Source organism: Myxine glutinosa, chromosome 1, assembly GCF_964187855.1.
Source record: "Myxine glutinosa chromosome 1, kmMyxGlut1.1, whole genome shotgun sequence".
Taxonomy (NCBI): Eukaryota; Metazoa; Chordata; class Myxini; order Myxiniformes; family Myxinidae; genus Myxine; species Myxine glutinosa.
In genome coordinates this window covers 230,225,519-230,242,487 of record NC_136261.1, presented here as the reverse complement: position 1 = coordinate 230,242,487, position 16,969 = coordinate 230,225,519, and the positions used below count along the sequence as shown (strand labels likewise).

Sequence of the window (16,969 nt, the reverse complement as noted above, 5' to 3'; positions counted from 1 at the left end):
TGGAATGAATGTGAATTTAGAGCATGTAGTGAGGAAGAATTAAAAGAGATTTAATTTTTGTTTTTGAAGTGGCTTTAGTTGTTTTTTTTGTTTTTTTGTATACTGAATCGAGGCTCGTGAAAGAGCTAACATTTATTTCACAAACAAATCAACCAGACAAACAAAACACACAAAAAGAGGGAGCAGATCCGTGGTCTGGATTCCTTTGATACATTCCACTGACGAGAACCGAGAGAGGCTGGAGAAATGGCTACTGGAGTACTACAAAAGCAGCACATTCAATGTCTGCGAACACCAGCCACTACCCCACATGGAAGGTCCGCCTCTCACACTGATGGTTGACCCCGAGGCAACACCAAAAGCGGTGCACACCCCAGTGCCTGTCCCCTTACACTGGCAGGCAGAAGTCAAGGCTGGTATCGATCGCGACATCAGGTTAGGGGTTCTGGAACCGGTGCCAATTGGTGAACCAGTGACATGGTGCAGCAGAATGGTCGTCTGTCCAAAGAAGGATGGGACCCCACGGAGGACAGTTGATCTGCAACCACTGAATGCGCACTGCACACGTGAGACCCACCACACCCAGTCACCCTTCCATCAAGCAATGGTGGTGCCACATAACACCAAAAAGACGGTAACAGACGCCTGGAATGGCTATCACAGCGTTCCAATCAGAGAATGTGACCGCCATCTGACAACGTTCATCACACCATGGGGCCGATACCGTTACTGCACCACTCCCCAAGGTTACATCGCTTCAGGTGATGGATACTCCAGACGATTTGACGAAATCGTATCGGACTTCAAAAACAAGTCCAAATGTATTGATGATACCATCATGTGGAGCGACACATTGGAAGAGAGCTTTTTTCAGACATGCAACTGGCTCGACCTGTGCGGCCGTAATGGGATTACGCAAAATCCGACGAAATTCCATTTTGGTCAGGACACGGTCGAATTCGCTGGATTCGAGATCACCATGGACAGTGTACGACCATGCCAAAGGTATCTCCAAGCGATACAGGACTTCCCCACACCAAAAACAATTACTGACATTCGCTCCTGGTTTGGGCTAGTCAATCAGGTAACATACTGCTTCAGCATGACCGAGAGGATGCGACCTTTTCGGGACCTCCTAAAACCATGCACCCCCTTCTACTGGGATGCAACACTACAATCCCTATTCGAAGAATCAAAACGACTCATCATATCTGAAGTCGCAAATGGGGTCCGGATCTTTGACAAGGAACGGACAACATGTCTCGCAACTGACTGGTCGAAGGATGGGATTGGCTTCTGGCTCCTCCAAAAACACTGCAGATGCCCTGGTGAAACCCCACAGTGCTGCCCCGATGGCTGGAAAATCACCCTTGCTGGAGGCCGCTTCACCCATGCAGCGGAGTCGCGCTATGCTCCGATAGAGGGTGAAGCTCTAGCAGTGGCGGACAGCCTGGAAAAAGTAAAGTATTTTGTGTTGGGATGCAAGAACCTGATTATTGCCGTCGATCACAAGCCCTTAATCAAGCTTCTTGGTGACAGACGATTAGAGGACATCCATAACACGCGGCTTGCCAACTTGAAAGAAAGGACCCTAGCATATCGTTTCCGAATTATCCACATCCCGGGAAAACGACACTGCGTACCAGATGCGATTTCACGACATCCGTCGGGTGCCAGACCATCGGAACGACTGCCACTGGTGGATGACATTTCCTCCATTATGGATGTGGCCACATCGACTACACTAAGACATCATCCCCAAGATGGGGAGAGAAGGGGAAGCACACAACCACAACATTTGAGAGCAGGGAGAAGTGTGGGAGGGAGAGGGCTTGGGGGCAGGAGGCGTGGGAGGGGGAGGGCGGGGGGGGGGAGAGGTATAAAACACAAGGGGACCGAAATTAGCGGGGGTAGAAAAGATCAAGGTTTTGGATGGGGGAGGATAAGAGATGGTGGTGAACAGCTGTTTTAAAGACCTGGAGGGTGCAGTGGGATTGAAGAGAGTGAGGGAGTTTGTTCCAGAGCCGGGAGAAAAGAGGAATGAAGGAGTGAAGGTGAGCAGAAAGTCTTGATTTTGGCAGTTTAACCATAAGAGGGTTGCAGGCAGATCTTGTGCGACCTGTAGGAATATTTGGGGGACAGAGCCCAGAGAGGGCTGTGAGGGGGCAAGGCCAGAGAGGAGTCGGTAGAAGACGGAAAGACCACCAACCTGCCTGCGGTGAGTGAGTGAAAGGCCCTTGGAGTTAGCTTCATCGCGGGAGATTCCAATGATTCTGAACGCTTTGGTTTCAACAGCGTGAAGACGGGCTAGGTGTGAGGCAGGAGCACCAGACCAGAGGGGAGAGCAGTATTCCATAGAGCTGCGGATGAAAGCCTTGTATGTGGTGAGGAGCTCAGGTGTGCCAAGGAAGGACTTCGCACGACGGAGGATGCCCAGTCGGCGACTGGCTTTGGAGGCCAGATTTGAAATGTGGTTTTCCCAGGAAAGATCATGGCAAATAGTGAGACCCAAAAGCTTGAGTGACAGAACTTCTTGGAGAGGATTATTCAGAAAGTGGATGGGAGGGTTTTCCAGTCGGTCTTTTCGGAGAGACATCGTAAGAGTGTGAGATTTATCAGGATTGAAAGACATGTTCCATTTGTTTGCCCAGTCTGTGATTTTGTCCAGGTCTGCAGAGAGTGAGGAGGCTGCAGACTGCCTATCTGAGGGATGAGGAATGGAGCGACAGAGAGTAGAGTCGTCAGCAAAGAGATAGAGAGGATTTTCAAGAGAGTCAGAGAGATCATTGATGAAGACCAGAAAAAGCACAGGGCCCAGAACACTACCTTGGGGAACTCCAGCCTGAACAGGAAGAGGAGATGAGAGAAACCCATTCAGGGCCACACGTTGACTACGACCAGAGAGGAAGTCTGCCAGCCATGCGTGGAGATTTCCATGGATACCAAAGGAGGAGAGTTTGGTGAGCAGAGCAGGGTGCCAGACCGTATCGAAGGCACGTGAAATGTCAAGGGAGACATCTCTAATTTCTTGTTTGGTGTTGAGGACCTCCATCCATTGTTGAGAAAGCAGAAGCAGCATGTCCAGAGTAGAGTGACCAGGTCTGAAACCAAATTGATGATCAGAGATCAACCCATTGGAGAAGAGGAAAGATTTCATATCTGAAGCAATGATGGATTCCATGACTTTGCTGATAATTGGGAGAAGGCTGATTGGTCTGTAGTTGCTGGGATCTGTTTTTGCACCTTTTTTGTGCAAAGCGGTGATGTTGGCTGATTTCCAAGCAGATGGCAGATGACCTTGAGCAAAAGAGAGGGTGAAGAGAACAGAAAGAGGGAGTGAAAGAGCAGAAGAACATGATTTTAGGACCCGTGGGCTGATGCCGTCAGGACCAGTTGCAGAATCAGAGTCGAGGGTTGACAGAAACTTTTCCACCTTGTCAGGAGGAAAGGACACAGAGTCCAGGAGCAGCTGGGTACGACTGGGTACGGTGGGTACAGAGAGGGATGGGTTTGGGACACAAGATTTAGAGGCAAACACAGAGTTGAGGCATTCAGCTTTTTCACGTGCGGAGTCAGCCATTAAGCCGTTTGAGGTGAGGGAGGGGATGGAGGGGGAACAAACACCAGAAACAGATTTGACCAGACACCACCAGGATTTGGAAGAGGGGACAGATAAGAGAGTTCGGTCTTGAGAACGGTGAGATATTGTTTCCTGGCTCTCCTGAGGGTGGACACACACTTGTTTCGGGCTTTGTGAAAGGAAATGAGATTTCCTTCCGTTGGATTTGCTTTCCAGGAGACGAAAGCAAGTTGTTTCAGGGCAACAGCCTCACCACAAGATTCCGTGTACCATGGATGGGAGGAAGGGTATGACAACTGAAGACGAGATGGGATAAATCTGTGCATGAGAGAGAGCAATTTACTTTGAAAGAATTCCCAGGATGAGTTGATGTCAGAGGCGGTAGAGATGGGAGACCAGTCCAGATGATTGATGGCTGCTTGAAGACCGTGCCAGTTGGCCTGAGTGAAATGCCAGACTCGTCGACGCTGAGGAGGCTCTCTGAGAATGGTCAGAGAGATGTCCACTTTGACAAGCACATGATCAGATGAGCCGATTGGAGCAGAAGAAGAGCAGCAGACATTTTCAGGGAAGTTTGTCATAACCAAATCCAGAAGAGAAGATGCTCCGTTGACTGAGATCCGGGTCGGGAAATTGACAGATTGTGTCAGTCCCAGTGAGTCGCAGAAGTCCTTTGCTGAAGAGCCATGGCTGGTGAGAGAGGTACCCACACCCAGCCAACTGGCATGGTGACAATTGAAATCACCACATATGAGGAAGAGAGAGTTGGGATGGGTAGATAGAAGTTGGTCCATATTATCAGACAGTGAGATGTAGATGGAGTCATCGCTGTTTGGTGGACGGTACAACACACATATGAACAAAAGGTGGGAGCGAAGGGGAAGCCGTAGCCAAAGGTATTCCTGGGGGTGAGGTGGAGAGAGGGCAGTGGAGGGCGAGTGAGGAAGAGAGTTTTTTATAAAGATAGCAACCCCACCTCCAGGACGAGGATCAGGTCTATCTTACCGGAGGAGGGAGTAACCTGGGAGAGATACCAAGGCATCAGAGACATCATGAAGGAGGAAAGTTTCTGTTAAGCAGATCACATCTGGTTTGTCAGAAGCAACCTGTATGGAGAGGTCAGTCAGGTTTGAGCGAAGGTCCCGGATGTTTGAGGTCCATACCGTTAATGACGAGGAAGGGGGAGCATCGGGTCCAGAACAGGGGGGGGAGGGGTAGGGTAAGATGTGGAAGAGGAGGAAGAGGTAGGGAGAGCTGTTGAAGGTGTGTCAGAGATTTCAGAGATTTCAGAATAGCTTGGAGAAAGGGAAGAATGGGGCGGACAAAAGGTTTGATGGAGATTGGGTGAGGCACAGTGAGGTGTTATTTGAGGAGGGGGAAGAGTGAGGCAGAAGGTTGGGGGAGATGAAGGTGAAAGTTGGAAGGGGGAAGAAGCAGGGAGGATGCTTTGAGGAGGAGGAGGAGGGGTGAGAGGGGAGTCTAGGAGGGGAGGAGCGAGGGAGAGTCTCGGAGGGGAGGGGTGTGGGGGGAGTTTAGGAGGGAGGGGAGGGAAGGGGGCAAGGGGGGAGATTTGAAAGGGATGGGTGATGGGGAGGATTTGGAGGGGAGGGGTGAGATTGGATTTTGAAAAGGGTTGAAGAGGAAATTGAAAAAAGCCTTTTAAATAGGAAGAAAAACAGCGTGTTGTAATATACCACTGAATAAAACGCTGCAGGGGAACGTTTAAACATATTTAAACAGAACTGTGAAGAACAATCTTTTCTTCACAAAATACCAATGGGGAGAGGGCCTCGAGGGACAACCACGAGTCACGTGAACAGGGCAAAAGGTGGAAGGCAAGGAGAAATGGGGGCGGGGTGAGACAGCGCACGTGGACAGAAGCACACGATGAGACAACAGCACACCTGGAGAAAGGGAAATTTGTAGCGACCCATGGGTCCCGCAAGCGAGACCAGCAGCAGAATCTCCTTGCTCCAGCCGGTGACGTCACCGGCGGACAACCTCGGCGCCGGGGTGGCTGGTCACATGACCACCAAAGCGTGCCGCGCGTGCGGTTATAATCCTTTGCACCTGTCAGTCACGTGACGACCGAAACACGCCTCGCCTGAGAGGCGTGGCTTTCGGTTTCGGTTGTGCTTTCTGGTTGTGATATATATGCAGCCCGATAAACGGGCTTTTCAGAGTTCCCGAGTTGGTTTTTACAATAAACATCTTCTCGGACGAGTTTGTGTCTTGCCCGTCACTTCGTCCGTCTCAAGCAAGAGCCCTGCTCTTCACTGGTGACCCCGACTGCCCCCGAACGGATTTGGGGGCTGCGAACGGACATGGCAAGCGCGCCCTAGCCAGGGAAGCCACCTAGGCTGGTGACGCCGGCTTCTCCCGCACGGCTTCGGGCGCAGTTTCGACCGCGGTTTCGACATGCCGGAGTTTCGGTAACGACGACGGCCATGACTATGAGGTTCGCGCACTGCGCTCGGCTCCTCCTCTACGACCGGAGGGGCGAACCTATTCCGAGACCCTCCGAAGGCACGGCTGCTTCGTCACCTTCGCGCGCACTGACGTTGGCAGCACGGCTGCTGCGTCACCTTCGCGCGCACTGACGTTGGCGGAACGGCTGTTTCGTCACCTTCGCGCGCGCTGACGTTCGCGGCACGGCCGCTTCGTCACCCTCGCGCACCTACAACTACAACCGCAACTACTTCTCCGACCCTGCATCCTCGGGAGGCCCGCGAGGAACCTCGGCAGCCTCCCCCGAGGCCTTGACCAGCCCCTCGGTTGGCTCACCCGCTTTTCGCGTGCACCGCTCGAGCCTTCTCGGCGCTGCACCCGCGAACTGCAACCTCTGGAGGCCCGCTAGGAACCTCGGCAGCCTCCCCCGCGGACTTGCCCGGCCCCTCGGCTGCCCCCCGTCCACTGCACCCCCCGTCCGACCACTCGCCACCACACCGGACCCCCCCCACCCCCCGCGACTGGCCAGGGGTCGTTTCGGTCGGGTCATCCGGGCCCCCCTCAGGTTGACCTTCCTGGATCAAGTCCATTCTGGGGGGGCGTGTGTAGCGACCCATGGGTCCCCCAAGCGAGACCAGCAGCAGAGTCTCCTTGCTCCAGCCGGTGACGTCACCGGCGGACAACCTCGGCGCCGGGGTGGCTGGTCACGTGACCACCAAAGCGTGCCGCGCGTGCGGTTATAATCCTTTGCACCTGTCGGTCACGTGACCACCGAAACACGCCTCGCCTGAGAGGTGTGGCTTTTGGTTTCGGTTGTGCTTTCTGGTTGTGATATATATGCAGCCCGATAAACGGGCTTTTCAGAGTTCCCGAGTTGGTTTTTACAATAAACATCTTCTCGGACGAGTTTGTGTCTTGCCCGTCACTTCGTCCGTCTCAAGCAAGAGCCCTGCTCTTAAAATTAATGTTTTGGTTTTTTGGTTTGTTTTTTGGGGGGTTAGGGGGGCTAAAACGTTAGACAAAGAGTAGATGTTCGGGGGAGAAGGGAAAAATCTCAGAACCAAGCAAAAACAGCGAAGGAAGGAACTTAAGTGAACAAACTTCGACAAGGGAAGCCTCAGGCTACAAGGCCGCACATGCGGGGCAAACAGAAACGATTAATTTATTACGAGTTACAGGAAATTCAAATCAAAACGAACTAGAAACAAGCAATAACACAAAGACTATAAAATAACGAGTGGAAATTTGACAAACACACAAATGGAAAAATAACTTAACTTTGGATGCCGGGAGATAACAAACGTCGCCACCTCGATCGCGAAACTGGAAGCGTGATGTCAATATGGATGTGAATTTTCTATTTAAATGTCTTATTTTTTAATTTATTAATGATTTTTGGACTTAAACATTTTGAGGCTGGAACGTATTTCATTGAGTTACATGTTAGAAGCTGTTTGCGATTTCGCCATCCGCAGACTTTTACAGGAACATAACCGGCAGCCGGCGAGGTTTTCCTTTATAGCACGATATTTCAAAAAGTTGTGGATGGATTAGGACAACACGAGGTGGATGAGTTGGTTCAGTGACAAGAACAACCCGATTCGATTTTGGTTCATGCCGGGATCCAGATCCGACCTATCAGTTGGATACAAAACGAAAACTGTTCAGCCTGGTGGAGGTATGCTTTCTCTACCGAGTGCCGTTCTGGTTTGATAATGCAATGGTTCTTCAAAGAATGCGTGGTGATTTCCTGAGGCTGAAATCCTGGTGTTCTGTCTATTAATATAGCCAAACATGTGGAACCATGCTTCATCTGTAAAGAAGGTGCAATCTAAAATCTGATCCCTATTTTCTGCTATTAAATTTTGGAACAATTGCCAGACGTTCACCCGCTTTTCTGTGTCTCCGAGTGCAAGCTCATGAATAACATGCGCTTATAGGGAATAAACTTCATTATCTCAACGCTTAAAAAAAATATAACGGGGGGTTATTGTAATCGGTTATGTCTAACCATCCGTCACGCCATTCACCAAACTTGGTAGGTATGATCACCACATGGCACGAGGATGATGTAATGATGTACAACAGCAGTGTCATTTTTCACTCCCACCTCCTGGAGCACTGTCAAAATGTTAAATACCGAAAAATGCAATTACGGGCACATTTTAAAACATTTTCCAATGGAAATTTTCTATATGTAATCTACATTTGGGGATGCATGAAATATGTAACGATTTTTTGGATTCGACCCCGGTTTATGCCCCAGAGGGTGGAGTCTTAGGGCCACAGGGGTCAAAACGGGAAAAAAATATTAAACACTTTAATATTGGGTCATTCCTGATGGAACTTTTTGCCATCTTTCAGCTTTGCTTTAGGTGGGAAGCGTGGGGAATTGCGATGGCTCGCCATCGACTTGGCTCTACTTTTATTCTGTACAGTTCTCTATGTAGAGGTTAGTGAGATACCTACTTGTTGAAACGAGCATCTGAGTGACTCGTTTGGGGTTCTTTGCAAATGTTTGCCCATATCCTGCAATATCACATCCGTCACAACATTTTGCCGACCACCTCGAGACTTCTCTGCAATACTACCATTTTCCCTAAACCTCTCAATCAATGCTTAAACTAGATGGTATTCATAGAATACTTACCCTGTGCAGTCAACTTGGTGTGAGCCAACTCTTCTATTTTTGAATTTTTTAAAAATCCAATATGGCTGCCAGACCACGTGAGCAATGACATCATCAATTTATATTCTCTAAATAATTGTTGCATACATCATGCTCAATAAATTTCAAACTGGTCAGACTAAGCGTTGTCCCTGTCGAATTATGACATCATAATTATGGCACCAATGACGGCATCGTTAACAACACCTATTCCCCATATGGAGTTATTTACAATGAGCCACGTTTCAATTTTTAAAATTCTGACACGGCACACTCTTTACTTTAGTGAAATGCAGACACAAATGTTATATTTTCGTCCAAAATCGTCGGAATTTCGCCAAATCTGTTTTGGTCGTGTGTTAATATACCTCAGCGATTGACAAATCTGAAATCAGAATTTTATTTGAGGTCAAAATGACCCTGTGAGGTCGCTCCGTACTTTGCCTGCTCGTCATTTGCAGTGTGATAATTAATTCCATGCCCACTATAAAAGACTTCTTCTTCACGCAATAACAACTTCTAGCTTCCAGACCATACATCCAATCATCTTGGAAATTTTGCACACGTGTTACACTTCATGACCTCTACTATAATATGAAGTTTCACGTCGATCAATGAAGCAGTTCAAGAGTTATAAAATTTAAAATATTTTCGTTTAAGTATTTATATCTGCCAAACCACGTCACCTATCGCAAATTCCAAAACGTCATTTTAGCAGACTGATATGTTGAACACATCTGTGAAGTTTCCCCTCTATAGGATCAAAAATGAGGGAGGAGCTAGGTTTTAAAAGTTTATGCTTAAAAATGTCATAACTCCGAAACCAAGTGAAGCATTACGTCATGCTCGCTGACATTTTTGTTCATCATGGGTATGCTATTCTGCCTGCAAAGTTTGGCCTCGATCTGTTCAGTTGTTTTGGAGAAAATTTGATTTTAGTGGGTTTTTCAGGGTTTTCACTCAAAACAATATGGCGTCCGAACCACATGACCTACGACGTCATTATAATTTTATTTCTGCATCAATTTATACCGAGAAGATGTTTAAGAAATTTCATCCTGATCGGATAAAGTTTTTTACTTGTCGAATTATGACGTCATAACGGCGGCACCTATGACGTCATCATTCACATATATTATTCCGCATGGAGAGTTCTTTGCAATGAGACCTGTCTCAATTATTTCTGTGCAGCGGTTTTTGAGATAGAGGTGCAAAGCTTTTTGGTTTTTCCAAGATGGCGCCCGTAACACGTGATCTGTGACATCATAATAATCACTACTATATTCTGCAGGAGGAGGCCCTCCTCTGGTGAAAATTTCATGTCAATGGGACCAACGGTTGCCGAGAAAATGAATTTTGAAAATGCAGACACGCACGTACGTACGTACGTACATACGACGTACGGACGGACCCGAATGCTTAACCCCGAATTTCGCTTCGCGGGCACAGGGTAATTACACACTTTTCATGAGGAAACTGTCCTTTACCAAATTTCTCCTGAAACCAATCCTACACCTCAGTAGTGTAGTTCCTATCATAGCGAAAAACATGCTACACCAAAAATACTCTCTTCCAATGTTCGGAGAATTCTTTACGGGTTGCCTTCGGAATAAACCATTAATTTCCAGCTTGCAGATCACTTGAGTTGTCTCTAGCAAACCCTCCTGTCTATTTAACAAACAATTTGAAAAAGTAAAGTCACTCAAACGTTTGGGCCTCACCGTCAGCCCATGATCCTTCTTGGCTTTTCACATCCCAGATAGGTTGGTGGTCTCTGTCCACTTCCGCCTCCTTTCTGGTCTTGCACCCTCTGCCCTTTCCGTGCTTTGGAAAACCTTCAAGGTTTCCGCAGGGCACACACCATCTGACAGTAATCCTGTGCTGGTGAAACTCCCAAAATTTAGAATCACTGCCCACGTCCACTCATTCGTTCCTCTTTTATTCACACCTTTGGAACAATCTTCCACATTCTCATTCTTCTCTGCAGGGCTTCGAGCGAGATGTTCACCACCATCTCAACTGCTCACCACCATCTCAGCTGTTCATCACCCACATCCGCATCCAATATCTTTTCTACCGCCATTAACCCTCCCCAAGCCCACCTCTTTCCTTATTTCCAGTTTTTCCTTCCACTTCTGTGATTGAGAGTTTGTGGATGTATCTGGCTTGTTCACCCATAGCTCTCATTCTTCCCCACATCCCATATTTCTCCAAGTCTCCTTCTATTTTGTCCCTCAACCTCGCTGTCGGTGTGTTTCCCTCCTCTATTACTACTGCTCCTTTTGTTCGGTTGCGTCCTGATCCTTTCTGCTCTTGTTCCTCCATGAGCCTCAACTTTGTATACAACAACAAAAGCACTTGTAAAGAGACTATATATTTTGAGACATTTAAAACCTTTATTGTGAGATTGTGCCAATTTTAAACGGCAGAGCAATTACACATTTGAGGAGCATATCTGAAGAATGTTCGGTCACCATGTCTTCTGCCTTGTGGGAGGAACTACGAAGATATTGCATGCTTATGGTTCCTGCCAAATAATCATCTAACTTGAAAACAATGCTAATTGCATGTAAAGACGTATCATTAATTAAAATCAAATTAATAATTGCAATTATAACATGAATGTTGATGATGGTTTCCTATAATTTATCAATTCTCTTCTTAAATGTTTTAATTGATGTTGCTTTGACAAATAATTCTTGGAGATTGTTCTATTCTTCAACTGCCCTCTGACTGAGGAAGTGCTGTCTCTTGGGGTGGTTTAGCATTGTTGCAGAAACAGTTTCATAATGTTTTGTTGATAATAAATTGTGTGTGTGTGTGTGTGTGTGTGTGTGTGTGTGTGTGTGTGTGTGTGTGTGTGTGTGTGTGTGTGTGTGTGTGTGTGTGTGTGTGTGTGTGTGTGTGTGTGTGTGTGTGTGTGTGTGTGTGTGTGTGTGTGTGTGTGTGTGTGTGTGTGTGTCCTACACAGCAGTATGAACCGACCTTGTGAGAAGCAAATACACTAAGCTACATAGCAGTGTGAGTCGTCCTTTATCAGAAGCAAATACACTAAGCTGCACAGCAGTGTGAACCGGCCTTGTGAGAAGCAAATACACTAAGCTACATAGCAGTGTGAGGCGACCCTTGTCGGAAGCAAATACACTAAGCTACATAGCAGTGTGAGCCAATCTTTGTGAGAAGCAAATATTTGCTTCTCACAAAGATTGGCTCACACTGCTGTGTAGCATAGTGTATTTGCTTCTGATAAGGGTCGCCTCACACTGCTGTGCAGCTTAGTGTATTTGCTTCTCACAAAGATTGGCTCACACTGCTGTGTAGCATAGTGTATTTGCTTCTCACAAAGATTGGCTCACACTGCTGTGTAGCATAGTGTATTTGCTTCTCACAAAGATTGGCTCACACTGCTGTGTAGCATGGTGTATTTGCTTCTCACAAAGATTGGCTCACACTGCTATGTAGCTTAGTGTATTTGCTTCCGACAAGGGTCGCCTCACACTGCTGTGTAGCATAGTGTATTTGCTTCTCACAAAGATTGGCTCACACTGTTGTGTAGCATAGTGCACTATGCTACACAGCAGTGTGAGGCGACCCTTGTCGGAAGCAAATACACTAAGCTGCACAGCAGTGTGAGCCAATCTTTGTGAGAAGCAAATACACTATGCTACACAGCAGTGTGAGCCAATCTTTGTGAGAAGCAAATGCACTAAGCTACACAGCAGTGTGAGGCGACCCTTGTCAGAAGCAAATACACTAAGCTGCACAGCAGTGTGAGTCGTCCTTTATCAGAAGCAAATACACTAAGCTGCACAGCAGTGTGAGGCGACCCTTATCAGAAGCAAATACACTATGCTACACAGCAGTGTGAGTCGTCCTTTATCAGAAGCAAATACACTAAGCTACATAGCAGTGTGAGCCAATCTTTGTGAGAAGCAAATACACTATGCTACACAACAGTGTGAGCCAATCTTTGTGAGAAGCAAATACACTATGCTACACAGCAGTGTGAGGCGACCCTTGTCGGAAGCAAATACACTAAGCTACACAGCAGTGTGAGCCAATCTTTGTGAGAAGCAAATACACTATGCTACACAGCAGTGTGAGGCGACCCTTGTCGGAAGCAAATACACTAAGCTACATAGCAGTGTGAGCCAATCTTTGTGAGAAGCAAATACACTATGCTACACAGCAGTGTGAGCCAATCTTTGTGAGAAGCAAATACACTATGCTACACAGCAGTGTGAGCCAATCTTTGTGAGAAGCAAATACACTATGCTACACAGCAGTGTGAGCCAATCTTTGTGAGAAGCAAATACACTAAGCTGCACAGCAGTGTGAGGCGACCCTTATCAGAAGCAAATACACTATGCTACACAGCAGTGTGAGTCGTCCTTTATCAGAAGCAAATACACTAAGCTACATAGCAGTGTGAGCCAATCTTTGTGAGAAGCAAATACACTATGCTACACAACAGTGTGAGCCAATCTTTGTGAGAAGCAAATACACTATGCTACACAGCAGTGTGAGCCAATCTTTGTGAGAAGCAAATACACTATGCTACACAGCAGTGTGAGGCGACCCTTGTCGGAAGCAAATACACTAAGTTACATAGCAGTGTGAGCCAATCTTTGTGAGAAGCAAATACACTATGCTACACAGCAGTGTGAGCCAATCTTTGTGAGAAGCAAATACACTATGCTACACAGCAGTGTGAGCCAATCTTTGTGAGAAGCAAATACACTATGCTACACAGCAGTGTGAGCCAATCTTTGTGAGAAGCAAATACACTATGCTACACAGCAGTGTGAGCCAATCTTTGTGAGAAGCAAATACACTATGCTACACAGCAGTGTGAGGCGACCCTTGTCGGAAGCAAATACACTAAGCTACATAGCAGTGTGAGCCAATCTTTGTGAGAAGCAAATACACTATGCTACACAACAGTGTGAGCCAATCTTTGTGAGAAGCAAATACACTATGCTACACAGCAGTGTGAGGCGACCCTTGTCGGAAGCAAATACACTAAGCTACATAGCAGTGTGAGCCAATCTTTGTGAGAAGCAAATACACTATGCTACACAGCAGTGTGAGCCAATCTTTGTGAGAAGCAAATACACTATGCTACACAGCAGTGTGAGCCAATCTTTGTGAGAAGCAAATACACTATGCTACACAGCAGTGTGAGCCAATCTTTGTGAGAAGCAAATACACTAAGCTGCACAGCAGTGTGAGGCGACCCTTATCAGAAGCAAATACACTATGCTACACAGCAGTGTGAGTCGTCCTTTATCAGAAGCAAATACACTAAGCTACATAGCAGTGTGAGCCAATCTTTGTGAGAAGCAAATACACTATGCTACACAACAGTGTGAGCCAATCTTTGTGAGAAGCAAATACACTATGCTACACAGCAGTGTGAGCCAATCTTTGTGAGAAGCAAATACACTATGCTACACAGCAGTGTGAGCCAATCTTTGTGAGAAGCAAATACACTATGCTACATAGCAGTGTGAGCCAATCTTTGTGAGAAGCAAATACACTATGCTACACTGCAGTGTGAGCCAATCTTTGTGAGAAGCAAATACACTATGCTACACAGCAGTGTGAGCCAATCTTTGTGAGAAGCAAATGCACTAAGCTACACAGCAGTGTGAGGCGACCCTTGTCAGAAGCAAATACACTAAGCTGCACAGCAGTGTGAGTCGTCCTTTATCAGAAGCAAATACACTAAGCTGCACAGCAGTGTGAGGCGACCCTTATCAGAAGCAAATACACTATGCTACACAGCAGTGTGAGTCGTCCTTTATCAGAAGCAAATACACTAAGCTACATAGCAGTGTGAGCCAATCTTTGTGAGAAGCAAATACACTATGCTACACAACAGTGTGAGCCAATCTTTGTGAGAAGCAAATACACTATGCTACACAGCAGTGTGAGGCGACCCTTGTCGGAAGCAAATACACTAAGCTACATAGCAGTGTGAGCCAATCTTTGTGAGAAGCAAATACACTATGCTACACAGCAGTGTGAGCCAATCTTTGTGAGAAGCAAATACACTATGCTACACAGCAGTGTGAGCCAATCTTTGTGAGAAGCAAATACACTATGCTACACAGCAGTGTGAGCCAATCTTTGTGAGAAGCAAATACACTAAGCTACACAGCAGTGTGAGGCGACCCTTGTCAGAAGCAAATACACTAAGCTGCACAGCAGTGTGAGTCGTCCTTTATCAGAAGCAAATACACTAAGCTGCACAGCAGTGTGAGGCGACCCTTGTCAGAAGCAAATACACTAAGCTGCACAGCAGTGTGAGTCGTACTTTATCAGAAGCAAATACACTAAGCTACACAGCAGTGTGAGCCGACCTTTATCAGAAGCAAATACACCAAGCTGCACAGCAGTGTGAGTCGTACTTTATCAGAAGCAAATACACTAAGCTACACAGCAGTGTGAGGCGACCCTTGTCAGAAGCAAATACACTAAGCTGCACAGCAGTGTGAGTCGTCCTTTATCAGAAGCAAATACACTAAGCTGCACAGCAGTGTGAGGCGACCCTTGTCAGAAGCAAATACACTAAGCTGCACAGCAGTGTGAGTCGTACTTTATCAGAAGCAAATACACTAAGCTACACAGCAGTGTGAGCCGACCTTTATCAGAAGCAAATACACCAAGCTGCACAGCAGTGTGAGTCGTACTTTATCAGAAGCAAATACACTAAGCTACACAGCAGTGTGAGGCGACCCTTGTCAGAAGCAAATACACTAAGCTGCACAGCAGTGTGAGTCGTCCTTTATCAGAAGCAAATACACTAAGCTGCACAGCAGTGTGAGGCGACCCTTGTCAGAAGCAAATACACTAAGCTGCACAGCAGTGTGAACCGGCCTTGTGAGAAGCAAATACACTAAGCTGCACAGCAGTGTGATCTGACCTTTGTCAGAAGCAAATACATTCAGCTGCACAGCAGTGTGATCTGACCCTTGTCGGAAGCAAATACACTAAGCTACACAGCAGTGTGATCTGACCTTTGTCAGAAGCAAATACACTAAGCTGCACAGCAGTGTGATCTGACCCTTGTCGGAAGCAAATACACTAAGCTGCACAGCAGTGTGATCTGACCCTTGTCAGAAGCAAATACACTAAGCTGCACAGCAGTGTGATCCGACCCTTGTCAGAAGCAAATACACTAAGCTGCACAGCAGTGTGAGTCGTCCTTTATCAGAAGCAAATACACTAAGCTGCACAGCAGTGTGAGGCGACCCTTGTCAGAAGCAAATACACTAAGCTGCACAGCAGTGTGAGGCGACCCTTGTCAGAAGCAAATACACTAAGCTACACAGCAGTGTGAGGCTATGATTTATTGTTGGCTCTTGAAATTTATCGTTGTTGCTGATTTGCATGACAGTCGTGTCATTGTGGCGTTAATGGGATATGCAAATGGGAATTTGCTCAATGAAGACCCTTGTTGAAGCAAAGAATAGTGAGACTGAGCCAATGATGCGCATGCTAAGGGTCACTTTCGATTGACTTCCTTGGTGTTAGATTTCAGAATCATGGGGGAGTGGGGTGGAGGGTTAGTCGAGGGCTGTTTGTGGTTTCTATAAAGCTCCCAACCATCGCACAAACTTGCTTTTTTCACAGAAGCCTTTGGCCTTCCATCCCACATCCGAACTATGGTTGCTCACAAAGTCGTTCAGGTGGCCACCAAGCCCTATGATGACCAAAAGCCAGGTACAAGTGGACTTCGCAAGCGTGTGTCGGTGTTTCAAAGCAAGCCGCACTACACAGAAAACTTCATCCAAGCCACCCTCGGATGTTTATCACCAAGCGAGCGAGAAGGATGCACACTCCTTGTTGGTGGCGATGGGCGCTTTTACATGGGAATTGCTATCCAGCTGATTGTGCGAATGGCTGCTGCAAATGGGGTATGTTGACTGTGACACTGCCGATCTTAGAACTAGATTTCACCTTGCACTCCTGGATACATAATGATGACTAGTTCCGTTCAAAAATGCTTGCACTGCATACAAGTCTGACCTTTGTTAAAAAAAATTCTCATTCTAGGTGTACGTTTGTTCCAACTGAAAAACTGAATGAATTATCATATGGCTCATTGCACACTGGATTATTTTTGTATTTGCTTTAGGGTGGCCTGAAATAGCACTCCCAGTGTGGATGGGTCCCATTACCCTGCATGCACATTTCTGCTGTGCACCAATTTTATCTTCATTTGGTCGATGAAGATATGACGATGAAGAATTTTAAGTTTCATTTGG

At 46.8% G+C, this 16,969-nt stretch overlaps 1 protein-coding gene across 2 annotated transcripts in view; it reads left to right on the top strand.

Moving 5' to 3' along the window:
- Nucleotides 1–16,969, top strand: part of PGM1 (phosphoglucomutase 1) — an 86,368-nt gene that overhangs the window by 16,795 nt on the left and 52,604 nt on the right. Inside the window, exons 1-2 of one of the 2 annotated variants that reach the window (XM_078784901.1) lie at nucleotides 16,020–16,037; nucleotides 16,335–16,618. In XM_078784901.1, coding sequence (XP_078641027.1) covers nucleotides 16,367–16,618 — 252 coding nt within the window. In that variant the 5' untranslated portion in view covers nucleotides 16,020–16,037; nucleotides 16,335–16,366. Of the gene's footprint in view, nucleotides 1–16,019; nucleotides 16,038–16,334; nucleotides 16,619–16,969 lie in introns of those variants that run through there. The other variant, XM_068128276.2, reaches the window with a different exon arrangement.